This window comes from Lepidothrix coronata, unplaced genomic scaffold, assembly GCF_001604755.1.
Source record: "Lepidothrix coronata isolate B3197 unplaced genomic scaffold, Lepidothrix_coronata-1.0 Scaffold184, whole genome shotgun sequence".
Taxonomy (NCBI): Eukaryota; Metazoa; Chordata; class Aves; order Passeriformes; family Pipridae; genus Lepidothrix; species Lepidothrix coronata.
Window position 1 is genome coordinate 1,252,483 of NW_016690364.1, and position 22,496 is coordinate 1,274,978.

At 40.1% G+C, this 22,496-nt stretch overlaps 1 protein-coding gene across 1 annotated transcript in view; it reads left to right on the plus strand.

Moving 5' to 3' along the window:
• Positions 1–21,677, plus strand: part of NXPE3 (neurexophilin and PC-esterase domain family member 3) — a 21,909-nt gene extending 232 nt beyond the window's left edge. The window contains exons 2-7 of the mRNA XM_017830892.1: positions 1,178–1,227; positions 3,098–3,310; positions 9,893–10,653; positions 12,546–12,619; positions 16,300–16,506; positions 17,388–21,677. Coding sequence (XP_017686381.1) covers positions 3,218–3,310; positions 9,893–10,653; positions 12,546–12,619; positions 16,300–16,506; positions 17,388–17,938 — 1,686 coding nt within the window. The 5' untranslated portion in view covers positions 1,178–1,227; positions 3,098–3,217 and the 3' untranslated portion in view covers positions 17,939–21,677. The remainder of the gene's footprint in view (positions 1–1,177; positions 1,228–3,097; positions 3,311–9,892; positions 10,654–12,545; positions 12,620–16,299; positions 16,507–17,387) is intronic.
• The last annotated feature ends 819 nt before the right edge of the window (positions 21,678–22,496 follow it).

Sequence of the window (22,496 nt, forward strand, 5' to 3'; positions counted from 1 at the left end):
GGGCGGGTGAGGGGTGCCGGGGTTGGCGGGTGCCCCGCTCGGGTGCCCCGTCCCCGCCGCCGGGCCCGCCGGCCCGCAGGGGCGCGCTGCCCGCGCTCCATCGCGGCGGCGGCGGCTGAAGATGCTTCCTGCCGGTCCAGGGGCTGCCTCGTGCCGCTCCCTGGGGGATGCCGGGTCCGCCTCACGCCGCTCCCTGGGAAATGCAGGGCTGCCTTGTGCTGGGGGATGCCGGGTCCGCCTTGTGCCGGGGGATGCCGGGTCCGCCTTGTGCCGCTCCCCCGGGGGATACGGGCAGCGGGCGGACCGCCCGGCGGCGCCTATAAAGTAGCTTGGGACAGTAAAATGCAGCTGTGCGGTTCGCATTGCCGGCAGCGGTGGTTCCTGCTGGCGTCCCCCGTCCCTCACTCGTGGGTGCGTGTCCCGGCCCCGCGGGGCAGCGGGAGCAGCCGTGATTCCCCGGAGCGGCACCGCCGCAGGGAGCTGCGGCACTGGCCCGGAATGTCCGCGGGTTGTAGGGGCTGGCAGCTCCCGCTCTCCGGGGAGCAAGGCGGGAGGAATTAGGGGAAAAGAGCAGCAAATGTGATTTTCCGTGGCTGCAGCCACGCGAGCACCAAGCCTTGAGACACTGCGCCTTAGTGGCACGGTCTGGGCATCGCCAGAGGTAGTGGCTCCTCTGCCTTTGCGATTCGCGTGCCAACATTGCGAGCGGTTGCACCAATACTCATAATTCTAATGCTTTCGTAATGCTGCTGGCTTAGAGAGTTGTGAGGATGGAGACCTGACAATAACTGACAACTCGGAAAAAAGCCCCGAACTATAATCTCGTAATAGAGCATGAGGCAATTAGAACACCCTTCATAAAAACGTAATTAAACCGGTTTTTGTTTTTAACCTTGGGCAAAAGGGGACTTGTAATAACATGGAACAAAGCTGAGAGAATTAATACTTAATGATAAATTGGAGAAAATTCAAAGATATGGGATTGAAGTTTAAAAAAAATGAAACACTTAAAAAAATCCTTGGATTATTGTAGAAAAAGAAGTAATTTTACTGATAAAGAGTCATAACGGCCATGTTGTTTTGTGTCACTGCAAACAAACTACCAGGGCACGAATTTTATTTGAAAATAGTTGTGTGTGTATAGATATATTTATTTTTTTAATGTATTGTTTCCAAGGTTGTCTGGCCTTTTCCACGGATGACTTCAGAGAACATTTCAGGAGTAGGGTAAGAACCTAAGGCTTTTTGGTGTACTTATTGGCTTCCTTTATACAGAAAATAAACGAGATCAACTGGTCAAGGATGGTGAAACTGTCAGTATGTTAAGGCCTTTGACATAAAGAAAGCTCTAAACCTGTACATTGAATGTTTTAGGGCATGTGACATGTACAGAAATGTGGAAAATTTGGAACAAAAATACATGGGAATAGCCTTTGTGGCCTTTTTAGGCATCTGAAATGGCTTTCTATTGATTTTCAGTGTCCTGTGCTTTTTGGTGATTTGAAGAGAATTCTCAGCAACGCAATTGAAAATTCTCTTTTTCTCTAATATATTTGTTTCTGTTCCTCAAATGGACATATATGGCCTTAAATTAGCATTTTCATGTGTTTAGGTATATTTATTATCGTTATTGTTTAAAACCCGAGCTACTGTTTTATGGAAATTTAGTACTTTCTGTTAGTGCAGAACTGTTCCAACAAAGGTGCGTTTTTGTGGCATTTTGATACTTTCACTTTAATGGATGTCTTGCTCTTTCGATGCTTGTTCGTTGGTCAGAAATACAATCTCTGTAATTCTCAGCAAAGCATTTGAAGTTATAATCCCTATAATCCTTGTAAAGCAATTTGATGTGTGGTCTATTTTGAGACTGTCCTGGTTATACCAGTAATATATTTGAGTTTTCTAACCTATATGCATTTGTTGAATAATTTAATTAGTTAATTTCGATATTTTATGTATTATTATGTTTACTTTGACACAGCATTCTTCATTTAGACTTAAGAAATAGTATAAATTCTCAGTTATACTATTTATAGAAAGTTTTACGAAGTTAATGTAATCATTTGATTATGTTGTTGCACTTGGAGGATGGTTGTATGAGTAATACTGCTTTGAGAATATTAGATTTGAAGAGATTGGTGTCTTTTGACTGCCTCTCCTTGCCATCTGTTTCCTGGTTCCAAGTTTAGAGCTTCTGCAGGAACAGTATCCTTTTTGCTTGCAAAATGACTGCCTCAAAATTGTCCTTCTCAAAAAGAAAGGAATAAGAGTCTTACTGAGCAAGCATTAAGCTGTGAGAACCTTATCAATGGCTTTAAGTCTGTGATTTTATACTGGATCAGCTATCAAGCAACCTCAAAGAAACAATATATTTTACAGAAGTTAAATTTTATGGAAAACAATACTATTATTTTATTAAAAAAACCCACCCCAAACCACCAAAACTGAACACATTCTTCCCAGAAGTTCATTTTTTTACTATTAGAGCTGCATATGAGTACATGAGGTAAAAGGAATGATAAAAAACCAGAGAAGATATAGTATGATGCGAAGTTAAATTTTAGTGCATTGAACTCTGTTACATATCTCCTCTGTAACACTACAGTAATTTTTTCCCCCAGCAGAAAACTGGAGAAAGCATCTTTTATCTTGCTTATCCAAACTTGCTTCAGAGCTTAGTTTTTAATAACAACTTCTTGAAATGTGTACACAGGTAAATGGGAGATATCTAAACTCACAAGTTTCTGCTGGAAGTCTTGGTCTCCTGATGTCTGGATAGTGATAGTGTGGCCTAATGGATAAATCGGGTGGTTGTTACTTGGTTTGGTTTTGTTGTTTGGCAAAACGAAATCTTGCGCTCTTCTTTTGCCTTTCTTTTGTATCAGCTACAGGTGAGACTACCTTTATAAGGTTTTGCTTTGACATGACCTAGAGAATTAAGTAATGTAAGTACTGTTCAGATTAGTTCCACAAAAAAAATCCGTGTTGACTGTTCTATTGTGCTGCCAAATTCCACCATTTGTATGCTTTCAGTGTTAAACTTGACTTATAGTAATATTTTGAGGACTTAATATAGTTTTTGTAAATGCACTTGCAGGAATGAAGTGGAAGTCAACTGAATTCTCTTGTGCACTACTGAGACGAAATGACATTCATGTTTGTGGTGGATGGAAGTCATGGCAGCATCTAACATGGGAGGGAAAGATATGAATGGACCATGTGGCGTGACTCGTTCAGACTGCAGATCTTCTGCCTGCTTATGGCAGTACTGGCTGTTGTGGTGCTGGTCCATAACTTTTTTCAGTTAGAGGTAAGTGAAGCCACTCCAAGAGCACTTGAGTAACATTATTCCATTTTGAGCGTAAGGTTAGAACTGTGCTGACAACATTTAGCTATAACTTGGAATCAGAAAAAATTCCGACTGGAAGGGATGTGTGAAGGTATTTAGTCAACACTCTCCTCAAAGGGCCAACGTCAGAGTTAGCTTGGACTGCACAAGGTATCGTTGAGTTTTGACAGTCTTCAAGGATAGTCAGATTTCACAACCTGCCTAGGCAGCCTGTTGCAGTGCTGCACCTCTCGTGCAATGAAGAATGTTTATCTCATGTGCAGGTGGAAGTTGCGTCTTATTTTTATAGTGTGTACTTTGACTCAGTTCCTCTGTAACTCCCCTTTAGGTAGTGAAAGACTGCAGTTAGATCCCCTTTTGGTCTTCTCCAGATTAAAAAGAAATAAAAAAAAGTTTGGTTCCATTAGTGTCACTCCGGTTTCCTAATCATCTCAGGGATTCTTAGCTGTTCTCTCCAGTTTGACTCTGGTATGGGTTGTCCAAAAACCAGACACAGTGTTCTAGTTCACAGTCTTCTTCACTATGGTCAAGTTGAGGGGAACTATCACTTTGCTCAGTCAGCTGGTTATGCTCTCGTTAATTCATTGCCACAATGCTGTCCTGTTGACATGGCCAGTTCTGCAGAGCTGTTAGATGGCAAGTTGATCTCCAGCCTCTACTGATGCAACTTTTCTTTGCCTTTCCCTTTTTCCCTCTGCTGTGTCTTACTTGCATATTTATTTGTATTACTTAGCATGTTATTACAGACGTACTTTGAAACTGCTTAGTTACTGAGTTACTAACCCCAGGTTAAAGTCAACCCACAAGGGACACAGGAACAATAACTGGAGACACTAAATAAAAACTGCAAATGTTGATTTTTAAAGGAAGCAGGGACGCTTCTTATGGATTGCAGCAAAGCGGCAGAAGTCCTTGCAGCAAGGCTGTATAGCTGCTAAAAGCATATATTCAAAGAATCTGGATAAATGCACAGAAGAAAAATCTATTAGAGGATACTAGATCTTAAAGATGTCCACCCTTGTGTTTAAGAAATCTCTAAGCCATAAAGGGCTAAAAACTGCATTAAGTCTTTAGGAGGAAATATTTGGTCTGTATTCTTTTCCCACACACCTGCTGTTGGAAACTATTGGCCGTCAAAATACTGTGTTTGATGGACCTTTTGCTCAAGTTAACATGGTCTTTTTGTGTAACATATAAAGTAGCTTTTGTTTTCTCTTTCTGTGGTTTTGGTTTTTTTTATGACCTAGAATGTTGTATGAGGAGTGTTGATATTTCGAAACCTAGACTGTTTTCTTTTTTAAATTACGTTTCTTAGAGAAGAGGGCTCTGGCAGTGCTTTGAGAATGAAATGGAAAATGCAGGTTTGCTTTGTGCTTTTTCTTGCCATTGCTCATGATAGTATCTTCACGGCTTTGTTGACCTTTTACTTACCTGCTCTTCCAAACTTGGATAAGTATTGTGTTGCTGGTAAATCTTTACACCACAACATGCCACTCTAACACCTTCTGTTGTCTTGACTTTTCTGAATGGACATGCTCTGGTATTTGTCTCTGTCTTGGCATAATTTTCCAGGCAGTCTACCGTAGGTGTCTGTGCTGATTCTTTTCAGTCAGAGATCAAAACCAGAAAAAGCCTTGGAAAGCTTTCACAGAATATCTGTACCCTAATCTGTTTGGGCTCTGGAAGGTGGGCTTTTTGTTGACTACTGTTGAAAACATGTTTGTAAATGCATCAGACATGCTTCTCATCCCCAAATCATCTAGCCTAACTGGCTAAAGCTCAAGATCTAAGGCAATTGTCAACTGTCCCCCCTCCCTAGCTATCCTCCCTGCTTTTTTTCCTGTAGGATTTTATGCTTTTTCATGTTGGAATCTTTCCTCTTAAATTCTTAAGCTACTAATAACACCCTCTCAATAATCCTCATGTCAGAATTTTACTTTTCTTACTCTATATTGAAAAAGAACCAAGCTGTCTACTACTCCCTTCAGGTCACTGTATTATAGTACTCGAAGAAATGCATTTTTATTTTAATTTAATTTTTTTCTGTGAACATAGATAAAATGTTCAATAATTTTTTTTGGTCAAGTATCAGGATGTTGCCAAACATCATGCCTTTAGGAAACAGGAGAGTTTGTGAATTTGTACCAATTACCTTTAGAGTGAAAGAACCATTTCAGGACTGGTTGTGAGCACTGTTTTATTAAAAAGCACTTAGAAAAGAGTGTATGGGGAGAAGGGAAGTTTCTTGCCAGAATGAAGTAATGGTGTATGAAATCAAACAGCTGAAACTGAACAAAAGAACTATGTAACAAAGTCTTTTTTTTCTTGCTGCTAAATTGCAGGTGCCTACAAAAGATAACTTCATCTTATTCGGAGTGTTGCAGGAACATTTCTCTGTTAGGTGATGGCTTTTCAGGATTGGCTTTGACACTTAAAGTAGTTTAGCACCCACTCAGTGCTGTGAGATGGTAATGACAGTGAGCTGATTTCATGTCTGTCATAGACTACAAATAGAGTACCTTGGGAGTAAAATTACTGAGAATAAGATGACTGACCTTTCAGTAATTGGAATTTGTTCAGTTTCAAATGCTGTCTGCTGCATAAATTGAGAGTTTTTATTGGTCAAACTGGAAGTCTTTTTCCTCCACCATGCCTGTTGGCTGGGAATCTCTTGTGATGTTTCCTGCTCTAATGATAGTGACTTTTGCAGGTTTGCAGCAACTGTTCTGAACTCCAAGCCAGGAGTTACAGTTGGTGGAAGATCTTGGGCTTTGTGATGGAGTTCCACATTTTCAGCAGCAGTTGAAATACTCAGCATTTTCATTGGCCACCTGTCATAAATGAGTGCTTTAAGGTTACTTTAAGCAACTCATTCAATGACACCACCTACATTATGGTGTTTAACTGAAGTGTTCATTGCAGATCTAATCAAGTACTCTGGGATCATTCTAGAATATTTTTGAGAGCATTATTGTCTCTATTGATCTATACGTTTTATCTCATTTTTGCTTATTTGGCAGTGAGAATGCCAAAAGCTGAGTAGTTAAGCTGAAACTCCCATTAGCTCCCCCCTTGTTTTGACATCTGTAATGCCAGGAACCGCTTGTATTTTTGTTTGTGCTTAATTGACATGTAATCTGTTTTGTCCTACCTGTGTTACTTGGCAGGCATCCATTAAAGTACTTTGTGGTCAGATTTGGGATCTGGTTAGCTTCAAAACTCAGAAAGTAAAAATAACATTAACAAAACCCTCAACAAAACAAAACAAAATCAAACAAATGCCTCCCACACAAACAAAAAACCTCAAACAAACCCAACAAACCAACAAACAAAGTCCCTTGGAAATTGCACTTAAAATACATAACACCTTGAATGGAGTATATAAGGAAATAAGCAAAGCAGGGCAAGTGTTATTTATCATGGAGACTATAATAAAAGCTAAAAGTATCTGTGTCATAAAGGAAGAGTACTCTTGAGAAATCTTGAGAAATGTTCTTTATCTGTTTTTTTTTTTTATTTAGTTTTGGCTACTAGGTACAGTGGAGAGCCCACAGTTCTGCACAGTCTCAGTGTGCCAACATACCATGGAGGAGCCAGAGAGATTTGGAAATGCTAATGAAAGAGGAAGTAGGAAATGGAGTGGGGGCAAAATCAGCTAATTGTCTGCCTCAGGGCAGCCCTTATGTATCCATAGGGGCAGGAGAACTGGAGCACTTGTTTGGAGCTAAGCCTGGGAAACACTAAAGAGAGAAAGATGGTTTGGAAAGCTTTTCTATGTCAGTCAAGGATCTTCAGTATATTAATTGACTGTGAAGCTTTCCCTGCCTTTGCTGGCAAAGAGAATCTCTGCAATGATGCATGGTCCTGGTTGTGCTTGAGAGAGGACTGTGAAGATGAACAAGAATGCTGGAGAAAGAATGGCTTCTTCATGAAGTTGAAGCAGCTCTGCTTTTACTTTCATGGAGATTCGCCCTCACCCCTTTTGAAGATAGACTGAGGAAATATTTGTGGTATGATCTGTTCTGCATAATGGGTCATAATCTGGAGATGTTGAAGTGTCCTTGGCCTCGGCTGCAAGTGAACAGCTTTGGCCTTGTGCTTTGCTGTGCAGAGGGACTGATTTGGAGACATTGAACTGTGTTCTGTTTTCTGAATGAGTTTGTTGGCTTGCTTTTCTCTGCACCCTTTTCCACTGAAAAATATAGGTATGCCCCTGGAAAGACTTCAGAAAGCCTAGCTAGGCCATAAATGGCATCTTCTACAACTCTGACAGAAAGACTGGGTTAAAAACCCTGAAGAAATTTATAGAAGATTAAAAATAGGGATATGTCTGTTTTTAAGGCTGTCTTAAATAGCCATCTCTCTTCTTAATTTGAAAGGATTTTTTCCCATGCCCCTTGACCCAAAGTACCAACCACTGAAGAACCAGCTGAACTATAGAAATTTTCTCTTGAGAACTTACACTGAAAACAACAATTAATCAAACACACATATTCTCCCCTCCACCCCTCCTTAGAAAAACGCTTAAATATTTTTGCTGACTGATACATTGTTACCAGCTTATTGGACGCATTAAAATAGATAGCTACCTTTTAAAAATATTTCCATGCAGTATTTTCTGTTATAGATATGCACAAGCAAGTGCATAGGGAAGGGAAGAAGGGAAGAAGTTGTGAAGGTATCCAAAAATAGACACTTGGCTTAATTCAAGAATGCATGTAGACAAGATTTAAAGTAGAACCGTGCCTGAGATTCACTCTCAGCTTTGGCTGAAATTTACTGGGCTAATGAAAGTAACATGCAGCAATACATCTGCAGCTTTGCTTGCTGTGATGGAAAATGTAAATAATTACAAATTGTCTCAGATGGCCTTCAGGGCAAATTTATTAAATCCTTGATGGAAGTGCAAAATAGAAGCAAAAGCTTCCATTGTGATGTTACCATGTAGCAGTCTACATTTCAGGTTTCAGGTTTTATTGTTAACATGGATATCATACAAAGAAGATTTTGCGTATCCATCCTACATCCTAATGTGCTCATCCTCTTACTCTTAAGCTGATCAAAACCAACGTATATCACAGACTTCAAAAAACTGTACATTTCTACTACTTGTTAGGTTTACACTCTTCTAAAAAAGTGTGTTGAATCTCAGTTATGTTCTTAATGATTTTTATACACTGGTGATATTTCAGTGGACTAAGGAAGGTTTATAACAATGAATAAGGCTTTAATGTAAGTGCTGTGAATTTTAGTACATTACTGGGCAGTTAGTTATGGAGAAATTAAATGGGACACACTGGGGCATTGGTGAGTACAATGATATTTTAAAAGATTTCAAATAACATAGTTTGACTTTTTTAGCAGTCTTTATCCTCTGATGCCATGCGAATGATGCACTATATAGTTGTAATCTTTGCTTGAAAAACTGTTTTCATTCTTTATGAAATAGAAGTATGGATAAGTTCTGCTATATATACCTGATAATTAATTGTTAATTAACTGCTGATTTTGTGTGTATTTGAAGGGTAAATTTGGAGTTGCTGATTAGAAATCTCATGGGTAGCTCTGGAGGCTTAGGCTGTGCTATTTTTAAAATTTTCCTAGTGCAAACCTGCAAAATCATGTGATATCATGAAGATGATGGTATCTCTGCAGTCATTTGCATGAAAATACAGTTTTGGACACTGATGTCAAGTTGCAGCAGAAGCCTCCTCTCTTAGTCTAGCATTGTATTTAACTATTCTAATTTTTAAACTGTTGTGTGAATTAGGGGATGCTCTGCTGTTTCATTTGGTTCTAGAAGGAGCTGTATATAGATTTTTACAATCTTATAAATAAACAAACCAATAATTTTTTTGCTTGTTCAGTCCTAGCTTGTTCTACACTATTGTACTTGGCAACTGGCTCATGAATTCATTGTCCCTGAAGCATCTGGGTTTTTATTCTTTTATTTGTTCCAATCTGTACGTTACAGGGAAAGACACATTTCAGATAATTAGATAAGAAGCAATGTGAGTGTGACCAGATAAATGACTGCAGCTGCTACACGCAGCAGACTTCTCTAGAAGGCATGTGCAGGGGGTGCATCTGCATCATCTGCAGCGTAGTGTCTCAAAGAAGCCCTATTTCCTTGCGTTACATTGGGCACCTAGTGGTGCTCAAAGACTAAAATGTTACTACAGAAGAAAATAAAACATGAGCTACAATTTGCTACTTAATCTTTCAACCTTTTTTAATTTTTATTTGCATTGCTGATGTTTACAGAATATACCGGTAGCTAAAATACTGCCATAGAAAATATTGGATATGATCTATATAAAAGCTTCTCTGCCAAAACAGGGTAACAAAACAGGTGTTGCCCACCTGTTTCCTTGGAAATCCCACGGTCAGAGTGATAGATTCGAGGCTTCTAGTGAAGTTGCTTCATTTAGTCAGCTTCAAAGCTCTACAGAGGAAAGCCCAGTTCTTGGGATCATTTCATTATCCATTATTCACAATGTTTCATTTCATAGCATGGTTTCAGGTGATCTTTTTCCTCCCCAGAACCTGGATGATGACACAGTTTCAGGATCCAATTGGATAACGGAAAACGATGTCCAGCATTCTCTGTCACAGACAAACAAAACTACCAGGAAGCCTTACTGCGGTTACACGCAGCAGACTTTGTCCAAAAGAGAACAAGAGGAGCAGGAAACGTTGCTTGCTGCAATACAGTGGCCAAACCCCCCCGATAACAAAATTGCCTTTGCACAGAGCAGTGATCCCACACGTAGTGACTTTGTGATTGTGAAACCCAGCAGGTTCTTCAAAGTGGGTGATGAGTTGGAGGTCCTCGTTCGCATGAAGGATTTCCAAGGAAAGCCCAAGCGGTATGGCGGAGACTACTTACAGGCGCGAATTCACTCTCCTCTGCTGAAAGCTGGAGCAACAGGAAGGATTGTAGATTGCCATAATGGCCTTTACAAAGTCTTCTTCACCTTGCTTTGGCCAGGAGAGGTCAAAGTTTCTGTGTCACTTGTCCATCCGAGTGAAGCCATCCAAGTCCTCCTGCGTTTACGAGAAGAAAGGCCGGACAGGGTCTATTTCAAAAGCTCATTCAAGTCTGGGAGGTACTCAGAAACCACCGAGTGCAACGTTTGCTTGCCTGGAGATCTCCCGGTCTGTAACTTCACAGATCCCTACACAGGTGAGCCATGGTTCTGTTACAAGCCTCGAAAACTGTCCTGTGCCAGCCGAATCAGCCATGCCAAAGGTGGATATCTAAAAGGTCTTCTGACAAAAGAGGAAAGCCTCTTTTTCCAAAGGTATGTGTGTTGTTGAATTTATATATATACTCAGTCAAGTTGTTTTGTTTGGGTTTTTTTTATACAAATTTGGCTTATTGGTTATTATGACACATGGCCTTGGAGGAAGAGTGTATCTGCAGGAGGAGGGTTTGATGTGAGTCTGTTCTCCTCCATTCAGCTGTACAAGAATCTTAGACAGCAATCTTAAACTACAGAAACTTGGTATGTAGTTCTCTGTGCTTTGAATTCAGCTCTGCTGCACCTGCTGAATTTCACAAGAGCGTGCTGTCTGAATTGTGTGGTGGTTTGGGGGACTGTTTCCTTATTTTTTGTTTCCACATCTACATTTGCAGTATCAATAACAATGTTTTGAGATGCCTTTTTGACCAAATCTCAACTACTTGAAAAGAGTCCAGGCTTGACAGTGTGACTGTCAAATCTTAGGAATGTGGAAGTGCAAATGATCTGTGCATGTTATTTCAAGTGTCAAACTAAATTAGTCATCTTTTTCGTCTGCATTCAGCATTTAAAAAAACCCAAACCATCTCTTAGTACCTGGGTAGATGTGACAGAACTGCTTCTGTATGAAATTAGACATCTGAATTTAGACAAAGGTAACCACTCTGTAGTGTCAGACTTGTAGTTGCAGGCTGCTGCCTTGCTCTCCAACAAAAGTGTTGAAGGAAGGGCTTTTGGCAGTATGTTTAGTTGAGGCTTACATGGGGAAAGATTTTAGAGTAGCAGTTCCCAATACTGTAATTAGGAAAGTATTGTGTGCATGTTTGAAACCAAGACTAGAAACAAAAAGTAAGTATCAGTGGAATTTTTTTGGGCTCTTCCTTATCAAGTTTGTAAGTGGGTCTTCTGACTTCCTGTGCCTCTGGCAGCTCACCTGTAAAATCTGGCTTATATTTATTGGTGATGTTTCCAAATGGGAATGGGAAAGGTTTTGCTTTTTTTGGCTCGGGAGGGGTTGTTTGTTCGGCTTTTTGTTTTGTTTTTGTTTGTTTGTTTCATGCAGCTCTGAGATCCTTGACTGAGTGGCTTATAGAAATTCCAAATAATTTATTTCTTAAATGGAGAAAAACATTAGACAAGGATTCTCTTCAGAACAGTAGCAAAAGACAGAACAAAAGCTTAGTATTAAATCTCTGCATCTATCACAGCTGTACAGTGTGACCAACACAAAGTGATCAGAATTCACTGGTGTCCATAAACAAGTCCTTCTGAGATCTGTCGATGTTTAGGGGGATGACCTTTGTTTCTGTGCTTAGCAAATTGCCGTACTAGTGGAAGACCTTATTGCTGGAGGTCTCTGAAGTTGGTTGGGCATCGTCTGGTGCCACCATCTCCCCCACAGGACACACCACCAGTGGCCCAGTCTGGAGGCAGAACTGCAGGTGGTGGTGGGGCTGCACTGCCGCCAGCTCCGCTCTGCGCTGCGGATCCCAGGGGCTGGAAGCAGCAACCACCTCAACAGAGGTATTTGCTGGGATAGGCACCTGTAGAGGTCTGTCAGAGCTGGGAGCTGCTGCAGCACTGTACCCTTTCGGTGGTTTGTATCCCCACACTCTGCAAGCTGGGAAGTTCCCATCTTTGTGGAAAATCCTCCAGAGCTTCTCGCAGGCTTCTGATAGCTTTACTGGGATTTGTGTCAGCAAAAGTGTGCACAGGATTGGTGTCTTAGTGCTGTGAAATTCTGAATTCGGATTCAGAATAGTGATGGTGATCTTGAGGAAATTAATACAGAATGAACTCAGTTATAGGAAGTAGAGTAAACTTGGAGTAAAAAATTCTTTGTGTGAATACTACATACTTATTTGAAGTGCATTAAGAAAAACAAGATTAATATCACCTTCAAATTTTACAGTAATTTTTACAAATATTATTATGTTTATGTTTTGTTCAAGTAATGTGAACATCAAAAGGCCGATACTCTCCAGTGGACCTGATTCAATCCTTGTAAAGCCCAAGGCATTTACAGGTAAAGTGAACTTCATAAGATTCTTGTTTTTAATTCATAATTAAATTTATAAAAAAGAGCAACAGGCATGAGGTAATAATTGATTTGTTTGTTTTTGTAGCATGGAATAGAAATTAATTTCAGATTTCTATTGAAAAGATGAAGGCTTTTGGTTGTTAACTGTAATATAAGTTCAGTACTAATAACGATTTTTTTTCCAAAATTACATACACAAATGAGATTTTAAAAAAAAAAAAAAAAAGAGAAAATATTGTTCTCTTGCCAAAACTGTCTTTTTTTCCCCCCTAGCATTTACTCACAGCTGTAAAATGTCTTAGGGTAACTGTTTACCAAACTCTCAATCTAGCAAAAACAGCTGCGGGGTGTTTCTTAATTTCTTTCTTTGTTAAGAACTTTGTCGAACAAATTTTGATATCTTGCATTTAAGTATTACTATCCTTTGTGTTACCACAGGACCGAACCTACAGTTGTGGACCAGAGCCTAATTGTAATGTGCCCTGTCTAAAATCAGAACGAAGACAGTCTGTACTAAATTAAACTTAGAGGTTGTATCTCGTTCGTATCCATGTGCGAACATTTTATGCCTGTGTAAAATGTGATGCACAGAGAATTATTTCTTGATTGAGAGCTTTTTAGACCTTTTTTTTTCGTAAGGTTTTAAGAGGCTTTTATGGTAGAGTTCCTGACCTGTGCAATAAAGTCTGAACAGAGAGCAGCCTACAGCATTTCTTGCTTTTAGTTTTACTGTTCACTAAAAAAATAGAGTGCTGCTTCTAGGCTAGCAGCATTTCCCCTCCATCCCTTTTCTTTCTCTAGACCCTTTAGATGATGTGGTTTTGTTGCCTTTTTAATCTTGTGTATTTCCTCACAGAAACTGCTGCAAATTTGAGATTTGATTATGTCACCCTTCTTCCAGGAGCTATGAATGATCAAAGCCTGCCTACATTTCCCAAGGATTAATGTTGGGTTAGAAAGGGTAGATAAGAGTAGCACATTTCCTCAGGGAAATTCCTTCCTTCCAGGAACAGCAGTGTCTGAATAAATAAACTTAATATGTTAGTATAACGATTGTGAATGTACGGATTTGTTAGAATTGCTGGCACACACAAATTCATTGTTCTTCTTTTTGTCCATGTTTTTTTGTTTGGGGGTAAATGTAGATCAAGTTTTTTAAAATTTTATTTTTCTGAAATACAAGTTTTTATTTCTATCCTTAGTTTATAACTTCAGGTTGGAACTTTTACTCTCTTCTATAAAATCCCAAAGTAATGGCTTTCTGAATTCTGGATCAAAAGTGATATGATACTATACACAGATTTGAAATGCTGATTTACTGTGAGGCACCAAAAAGTTGTTCTAGCACCATTTTTATATGTATATGTGTAGCAGAAAAATCCACTTAAAAGGTAAAAAATGGAAATACTTTTCCATCAAAACTTAGAATCGAACAAACTCAAGTTGTGAAATCACATTATGAATTGGTCTTTTATTACATGACCGTATGAAGGCTTTTTTTCCTTTCTCTGTAGGATTCCTGTTTCACAAATATTGGATGAGTCCACATTGCTAGTTGGGTTTTTGTTCCTCTTCCTTCATTGTCCCTGTTGTCTAATTTAAAGTAACATCCAAAGATAAAACATTCTGAAGGCTTTTTTCTGTGGTACTCATGATTATATTACTTGTGTTATGCAAACGTAATAGCAGTTTGCTTTTTACAGTGTCCCTGTGAGGTCGAAGGATGTTAACAACCTCTAAGCTCTCAGGTTAACATCTACTAATACAACACACAGAGAATATTGTACAGAAAAGGAGTGGCAAAAAAATGCTTATAAGGAATGGATGTTTAAAGATGCTTATGCATGATGTTATAATGGAGCATCTACCAGGGGATGCTTTTAGGCCCTGGACCTCCAGTGCTTGTACTCTATACATAGTTAGAATGGTCCCTGGCATGATTTTGGCCATGGCAAACAATGTGTGCTTTATCAAACAGCTCTAAGTTGAGACAGGGCAGGGACTGTTTTTAACAGATAATCTCCACACCAAGATGGGTAAAAGTGTTTAAACATTAAATCATTTAAACATTTAAACTTAAATGTAGCTGGATGTGTCTGCTCTGTGCAGCTGGTGTTTGTGCCAGGGAAGAGCTCCCTGCTTGTTCAGTTTAAGTATTTGAATACACGAGTGGCAAAGGAGAAACCTGGAATGACCTCACAGAAGTCTGATGTACCGATATCACACCGGTTGCCAAGAGAAATATGGCAATATGTGACTTACATAACCATGAGGTTGCAGCTCCCTTCCTGTAATCTCTGGCCTTTGCTTGCAAGGTATCAACAGGCATCCTACAGAATAGAACTTCCCTGGTGTGTAGTTGCTCCTCAGGGGGCTGCCTGTCGCAGGCAGTGAAGGGTGAGGGGGCTAGATAGCAGTGAGAAAGCCCAAAATCCATGGAATTAGAGACTCTCATGATTAACATATTCAAAGGGCATTAGTGGTGATAGAGCAGGACTGTGGCGATATATGTTATTCCATATTCCGTAGGCAGAGATTTTTTGGAGGGGTTTTTGGTGGGTGGGTTTGTTTGGGGTTTTTTGGGGGGATTTTTTTTTGAGTGGTAGCAGGTTGTCCCCTCGGTCGGTGTCCTGCGCTGAGCGGAGCTGCCGGGCGCCAGAGGGCAGCCGCGCGCTGCGACACGGTGGGGATGAGGGAAGATGCTCTGCTCGTCCTTCTGCCTCTGCTCCTCCCTGCCTTATGCAAGCACCCACGACAGAGCGCTTCTATCGCAGTGTGAAACATGCCAGATACTTACTTTTAGGTTTTCTTTCTTTTTTGTTTTGTTTTGGTTTTGGATTTTTTTACAGTAGTGTCAGAGATACCATTTAACTTAAACCAAGTTAAACTATGATTGTTCAAACTACTCTGCCAGCAGTTGCAGGTTTTGCTACAGAAGTATGAGGTGAAATACCTGGGCTTACAGAAGTGTGATGCATCACGTTTTTCAATCTGTGCTGCCAGCCAAGGAGCACCCAGCTGCTCACTCACCCCCCTGGTGGAATAGGGGAGAGAGTCAAAAGCATAAAAATGAGAAGACTTCTGGGTTGAGATAAAGATGTTGTAAAAGGGAAAGCAAAAGCTGCACACACAAGCAAAGCAAAACAAGGAATTCATTCACCACTTCCCATGGGCAGGAAAGTGTTCAGACATCCTGAGGAAAGCCAGGCTTCATCATGGGCAAGAAAATTGCCATCACTTCAAACATCCTCCTCCCCCTTCCTCCTTCTTTATCCAGGTTTATATTAGAGCGTGATGCCATGTGGCCTGGAATGTCACTTTGGTCAGCTGGATTCCGCTGTCCTGGCTCTGTCCCCTCCCACTTTCCTGTGCACCCCCAGCCCACTCACTGGAGGGGTGGTACAGGAAGCAGAAAAGGCCTTGGGTGTGTGTAAGCACTGCTCAGCAGTGATGGAATCCCTGCATTATCAACACTGTTTCCAGCACAAATCCAAAACACAGCCACATATTAGCTACTGTAATAATTAACTCTCTCCCAGTCAAACCCAGCACATCACTCTTTTTGCTTTAAACTAGGGAAGATGTTCATTCATCACAGACTACATGTCCATGAGGATTATGGAGGCTGGTTTTGTTGTTAATTTCAAAGAATTTTTCTTTTCCAGATGTAATCGCTATGAACAGAGCTGAAGATCCCACAGCTTCCCCTTCTGGTTATTATTATGAAGACCAGTGGAGGTCCAGAACACACTGGATCCATAATTTTAACAAATCAGATGATATAACTGAGTGCTTACAAGGAAAAGTAATCCACTTGTTTGGAGACTCTACAATAAGGCAGTGGTTTGAATATCTGACAGCATTTGTTCCAGGTACTTTTTTAAAATTTGGTTTTGTCTTTAAAGACTTTTGCAAAGCTTTATTTTTCATCTCTCAGACACAGAGCTGATCTTACTGAGTGACAGTGACACTGGCAAAACAAAGGAAGAGGGAAGACATCAGAAGTCCTGGCAGACAGTTATTCAAATGTTTGAGCAGACACTGGAAACATGTAGGCCTTGGAAATGTGGCCACAAGGTATCAGTGAAGTTGTCCTTGTAAAGGGACCACTGTTGTGGCTGTGAGTTAAGGTGGCCACTCCAGGAGCCACAGCAGAAGTGACTTAGGGTGCCTCTGTAAGACCTTGCAGCGTCACAGTCCTAGCAGTGATTTTGGAATGAAGTAGCAAAGGACTTCTTTTAATGTTCATAGGTTTTGGTTGTTTCCCTTATTTTAACTTAAATAACAGAATTTCCTTAGCCAATTAGATATTCATTCCTCCCTCATCCCTTTCCCATAAAGCAGTTGCACTGGAACACAGACTTTGGGACTCCTTAATGCCTACAAATTTAAGTCACCTTAAATTTAATTGAGTCCTAAAGTTGCTAGAAGGGTTCTCGTGAACACTGGATTCGTAGGGCAACAATGACTATCTGGAAAATTTTTTTTACTAGAGAGAACAGAATAGTTCAGGAAACTTGAAAAAGGCATTGACAGCCTTGTGGAGTCCAAGTGTCTTGTCTTGCATACAACTTTAACACCCGTAAACTCCACTCTAAAAAGTTATGCTTATCATCTGTTTAATTCTGGAGTTCTTAGAGCTGTGTTCAGATTTCCTTGTCTACTGCTACTTTTGCCCTGTGGTCCCAGCATCTCGTTGATAGTTTCAACCTCTTACGCCGTCTTTCACTAATACTCGCTCTCGGGTTTTCAGATCTAGTGGAATTTAACCTGAGGAGTCCTAAGAACGTGGGCCCTTTCATGTCTGTGGACCTGAAGCACAACATCCTGCTGAAGTTCCGCTGCCACGGGCCACCCATTCGCTTCTCCACGGTCTTCAGCAGTGAACTGCGCTACATCGCCAACGAGCTGAACGGCATCGTGGGGGGGAGGAACACCGTGATAGCCATAACCATATGGTCCCACTTCAGCACTTTCCCTGTGGAAGTGTATATCCGGCGGCTGAGGAACATTCGGAGATCAGTTATTCAGCTGCTGGATCGCAGCCCCGAGACTTTAATCGTCATCAGAACCGCTAATGTTCAGGAGCTTGGGCCAGAAGTGAGCCTCTTTAACAGTGATTGGTATTCTTTTCAGCTTGATTCTGTCATGAGGAAAATGTTCTCAGGAATTGCTGTGCACTTTGTGGATGCTTGGGAGATGTCTGTGGCTCATTACTTGCCACATAACTTGCACCCACAGGAAGTAATTGTTAAGAATCAAATAGATGCATTTTTATCTTATGTATGCCCTCTGCAAACTTAGCACAAATCCCTACGTCATCTTTTGCTACAGCTGAAGTGAAGTTGCTCTTTGTCAGAGCTATGGAATGATGCTGGATGATATGGAGGAACTCTGGTTATTGTAAATGCATGCAGTATGAGTAGAGTGGCCTTAACTCTAGGTAGCTGTGAAAGGTGGTAAAGAGGAGTTGACTGTTCAGGCCATATCTTCCTGCAAGGTTGATTCCTTCAAGCTTATCATTCATGTCTGAGATTATTAGAGAGCACCTTAAATTAAATTGACAGGATTCAATAAGAAAATATTTGGGTTATTAGCTTTACTAGTTGTCTGCACTGTATACCTAATTTAATCCATATAGCACTGATTCTGTTGTCAGGGTCTTGTTGCTCAGAACTGTATGTGAAACCTAGGAAAGCTTTTGGGAATGGTCTTTCTCTTAACATTCCAGAGTTTAAGAGGTGTCTCCTCTAGTTGTATGTCAGAGAAACAACACAGTGTCCATTCTTGTTGCAAAGTCCTAATTAGAGACATGAAGGGAGTGTACCAAAGTCACTAATAAGGAAGCACAATCAAAATATCTATAGTATTAAGTCATGAAGAATTTGCTGAAATTTAATAGGGCACCTGTGGTGTTTACAGATGGCTGCTAAATAGTGCAAATAGACAGTATTTTAGTTTTGTTTCCTGTACTACTGAATCTCTTTTGAGCTTTGATGCACTGTCTACTTCTTGATTTATCTGTAATGATGAAATGTGTATTATGATCTCAGTGAAGACACTGTCTCAGTCAGTTTCTGCAAGTTCAAGTTGCAGGCTCGCCTACTTGAAGCATTTTCCGATGTGTTTCCCTTCCCTGGGAGATAGAGCTATTGTGTTATGCTCCTGCAAGGCCAGGCTGCTGACAGTGACTCGTGTACATCCTTCGTGCGCTGTGTCTGTGCGAAGGGGCCAAGGAACCCGAATGCACTTGGCCAGGTTTGGCACTGGGTAACAGTAACTGGCACACACTAATGGCCAAGGCCATGCCCTGAGCCCTCATCAGGGTCTGCCAGTTTTGTCATTTATTCATGAACTCCGCTGCTACCAATACAGAAGGTAAAAAAACGTAGCACCCAAAAGCCAAGCACACACCGGGTTGCCTTCATACAGCTGCTTAGTACAGACCCAGGTTTGCTGGTGTGAAAGCTGGTGGCTCTCAGGCCTCTTGGTGTGGTGTTTACTGCTGCTAATTGGATTGAGCCTCTCTTCAGTTTTAACTTATAGCGCTTTAAACAGAATTTTGATTAAATTCAGCTCCCAAATTAAACAGCAGAGAAGTGTTCCATGTTGTCTTACTTCTGGTCCCGTTCAGGCCAAAGCCAGTCTTCACCAGTGGTGTTACTGAGGAATGTGTCAAAACAAAGGTGGGTCTTCGTAAGCAAACAGAGAAGATTAATAAGGCAAATTGGTAAGTTGCACAGAGTGAAATAATTGAAGTGTCTTCATGTTAGAAATGTTTTGCTCTTTGTCAGGTTTGCTGCTCTATTAAGAAAGATTGTGCTCTCATTGCTGGAGCCCCAAGAAAGCTAGTGCTACCAGCTACAGCAACAGTGCTTTTTATTTTGTTCATTTTAAAGGACAACTGAGAATTATTTTAAAAACAAATGTAAATGCTTTCAGCATGTAAAAGGCATCCATCTATAAACTTAGCAATTTAAAAATGTTTAAAAATGACTGGACGAGTCATATACACTGAAATAATGTTTATTCTTAGCTTTTCAAATCAGAATTAAGGAGGTCCAATTTGCTGGTTCCTACTGACAACTGCCTCACATAGCATCTGTCCATACACTGCCTTTAGGTAACTATTTATTCCTTTTATATGGTAATGGAAATTTATCCTCTGCTAAGAAGAGACCACGCCGGTTCAGGTCTGGGAAAGTAAACCACCACGATGGAAAATGACCTTTCATCTTTCCCAGGTGTGATTTTTAAAATAGGTATAGTGTAAGACTTTCATCCTGAATAACAAATCTATCCTAGTAATGTTAATGAAAATAAGACTTCAAACTTGTACTTTGAAGGAAACTACCTAATTTGTGGACTAACCATTAGGTTTCCCTCATAAAGCCATATTGTGTGTGAAAATGTTGCGGCAGCATGTTTCTCCTCTGAATGTTGTGGTGCCACTGCTCTTCAACAGCAGCTTTATATCACTGTTAGCTACCAAGCACAGATAGAGAAGAAAATATTCTTTTGAATGTTTTGACAATGGAGGGAAAGAGAACAGGACTGCTATTAGCAAAGATGTCTAGTTGCCTTCTAGTAGAACCTCACCCTTTAATTAGATTAATTTTTTAATAACAGATTAACTTTTAGGTAATGAACCTGAGGGAAATTGGCAGTTCATTTGGAATGAGGACCAATACTTCATTTCTTTGGGCTCTGAAATAGGCAGGGAGAAGAAATCAAGAAACTGAGGATTTCCTCATGTTTGGGGACATGATGCTTTTAGATGTCATTCCGTTGATCTCTAAATGATTTTTCATTTCTATTCTCATCTTGTTACCATCGCACCAGTTGTGTATGTACTGTATATGCAACCATAGAAGCAATAAAATATTTTAAATCAGTTTATTTAAACTTTTAAATGGATTTTAATAGGGACTTGGGTTAATAGGTTGGTTATTTTTCAAGTTACTTAATGTGAAACAGGACTGGAAAGGAATATCTCAGTTGTCTGTTAAGTACCTTTCTTTAAACATAAGAAGTTATTTCACAAAATATTTCAAAATCCTGTCTTCCTTTTCTTTCCATTTTCTTAATTTGAAGGGAAAAAAATTGTATTTTTGATATTTTCATTCTTGTTCTGAGCATTTTGATTATTAACCTTTCAGTACAGATTTTTTTTTTCCTTTTTAATGTCTTTATTCAAAATCCAGATCCCTCAAATCCCAGTGAAATAAACTGTACTTTTATGGTGTTTATTAGAAGATTTCAGAGCAATTTATTTATAAAATAAGTAAACTCCATTTTACGTATTAAGAGTGTTGCACTGTAATATTTTGAGAATCTTGTTTCTCCTGTATATCTTCTTAGGCTGATTTCTTCCTTCTAGAAGACATTAGTTGAATTGTTGATGAGAAGAAAGGACAAAAAGCAGAAGTTTCCCTTTTTTCAAGTTTTCAGTTGCTTCTAATTTCATCTGCAGTGCAGCACTATTGTGACTCTGCTTTACGAGATTTAAATCACCAGTTTTCATTGTTTTACCTGTTAGAGGTAAGCATTTAAAAATAGAAACTTTGCTTACCAGAAGTGTCTGTACAATTTTTTATGTACTACAGGTGACAATTCCATGTACATGAGACAAAAACAAAGGTTTGAAGTTGTCTCCTGGAAAGGTTGAGGGTATGGGAATTTTGCTTTGGTCTGGTTGCACGGTGTGGGTTAAAACATTCTTCCTCTCATGACTGTTTAAGTAACAGCAAAAAACTTCAGTCATAGATGTGTATTTAATTTAGAAAGCACTTACTTGTTAAGTCCAGATTACTCCATGTATGTTTAGACTGTTCGGAAGACTCGTACTATGTTGGGAGCCGCGAAGGACTACATCTGTGTGTTAGAGAAAGAACTTGTTTTCAAAGGTGTTTTTTTCCCCTAATATATGTATATTAATTGAAATGCTTACAATATGAAGAAAGCTCTACTGTCTTATTTCCTGATGTGATCAGAAAAACAATTTCAATAGCCAAAAAGCTCAAAGAATGAAAAGTTCCTAATAAAGAGGGAAAGTTTACTTGAACTATTTAATCTGATTTAGTCTCAGTTTATTTTGTTTGTTGTAACCCTTTATATTTTTACAGTTGCATAGTAGTTCCCTTAGTTTTACCTGTTACATTCTTGTGCTGTATGTTGAGTAGGAGTTTCACGCAATGGTTTATAGATTAAATTCACTTAGAGTGATTTTTATGATCTGTGCCTGACATGAGACCTAGCACCAAAGCACACTGATGTTTCCTGTTGTTGGTGCATCAGGCTTGGAATAGACAGGAAGGAAAAATGAAGAAACAGAGGATTTGTGTTTTAAGATGAGGACTGGGCACATGATGCTTTTAGATGTCATTTGGTTGATCTATAAATGATTTTTCAATTCTATTCTCATCCTGATATAATAGAAGGTCTTGACATAATAGAAGCTGAGCCCAAGAGCTGTGTTTTCAAGGTCATGGGGAGAGGGAGAGAGTGGCTGCATGGCACAGACTGGGGAGCCTCTGGGATGGCTGGAGGACCAGGGTGGAGGAGTTGGGGGATGGCTACCAGCTTACCTTGGGGTTAGGTGGCAGCCAGAATTCACAGCTGGGAAAGTAGTAAGCAGGGTGCATTGTCCTTTGTGCTGACTTCTAATATATGTAGCCAAAAATAGCCTGTTTGATGGGGGGAAATCGCTGAACTACAAGTTCCTGGAAACTAGAATAGAGTGCACAGAACAGTGTCTGTTCTGTTTTTCTGCTCCCCCTCTCATTTGTTGGTGATCACTGAAGGGGGGAGGGTAGGGCTCCGATCCAGGGTGCTGCTCCTACATTCCTCCAAAACAAAGAGC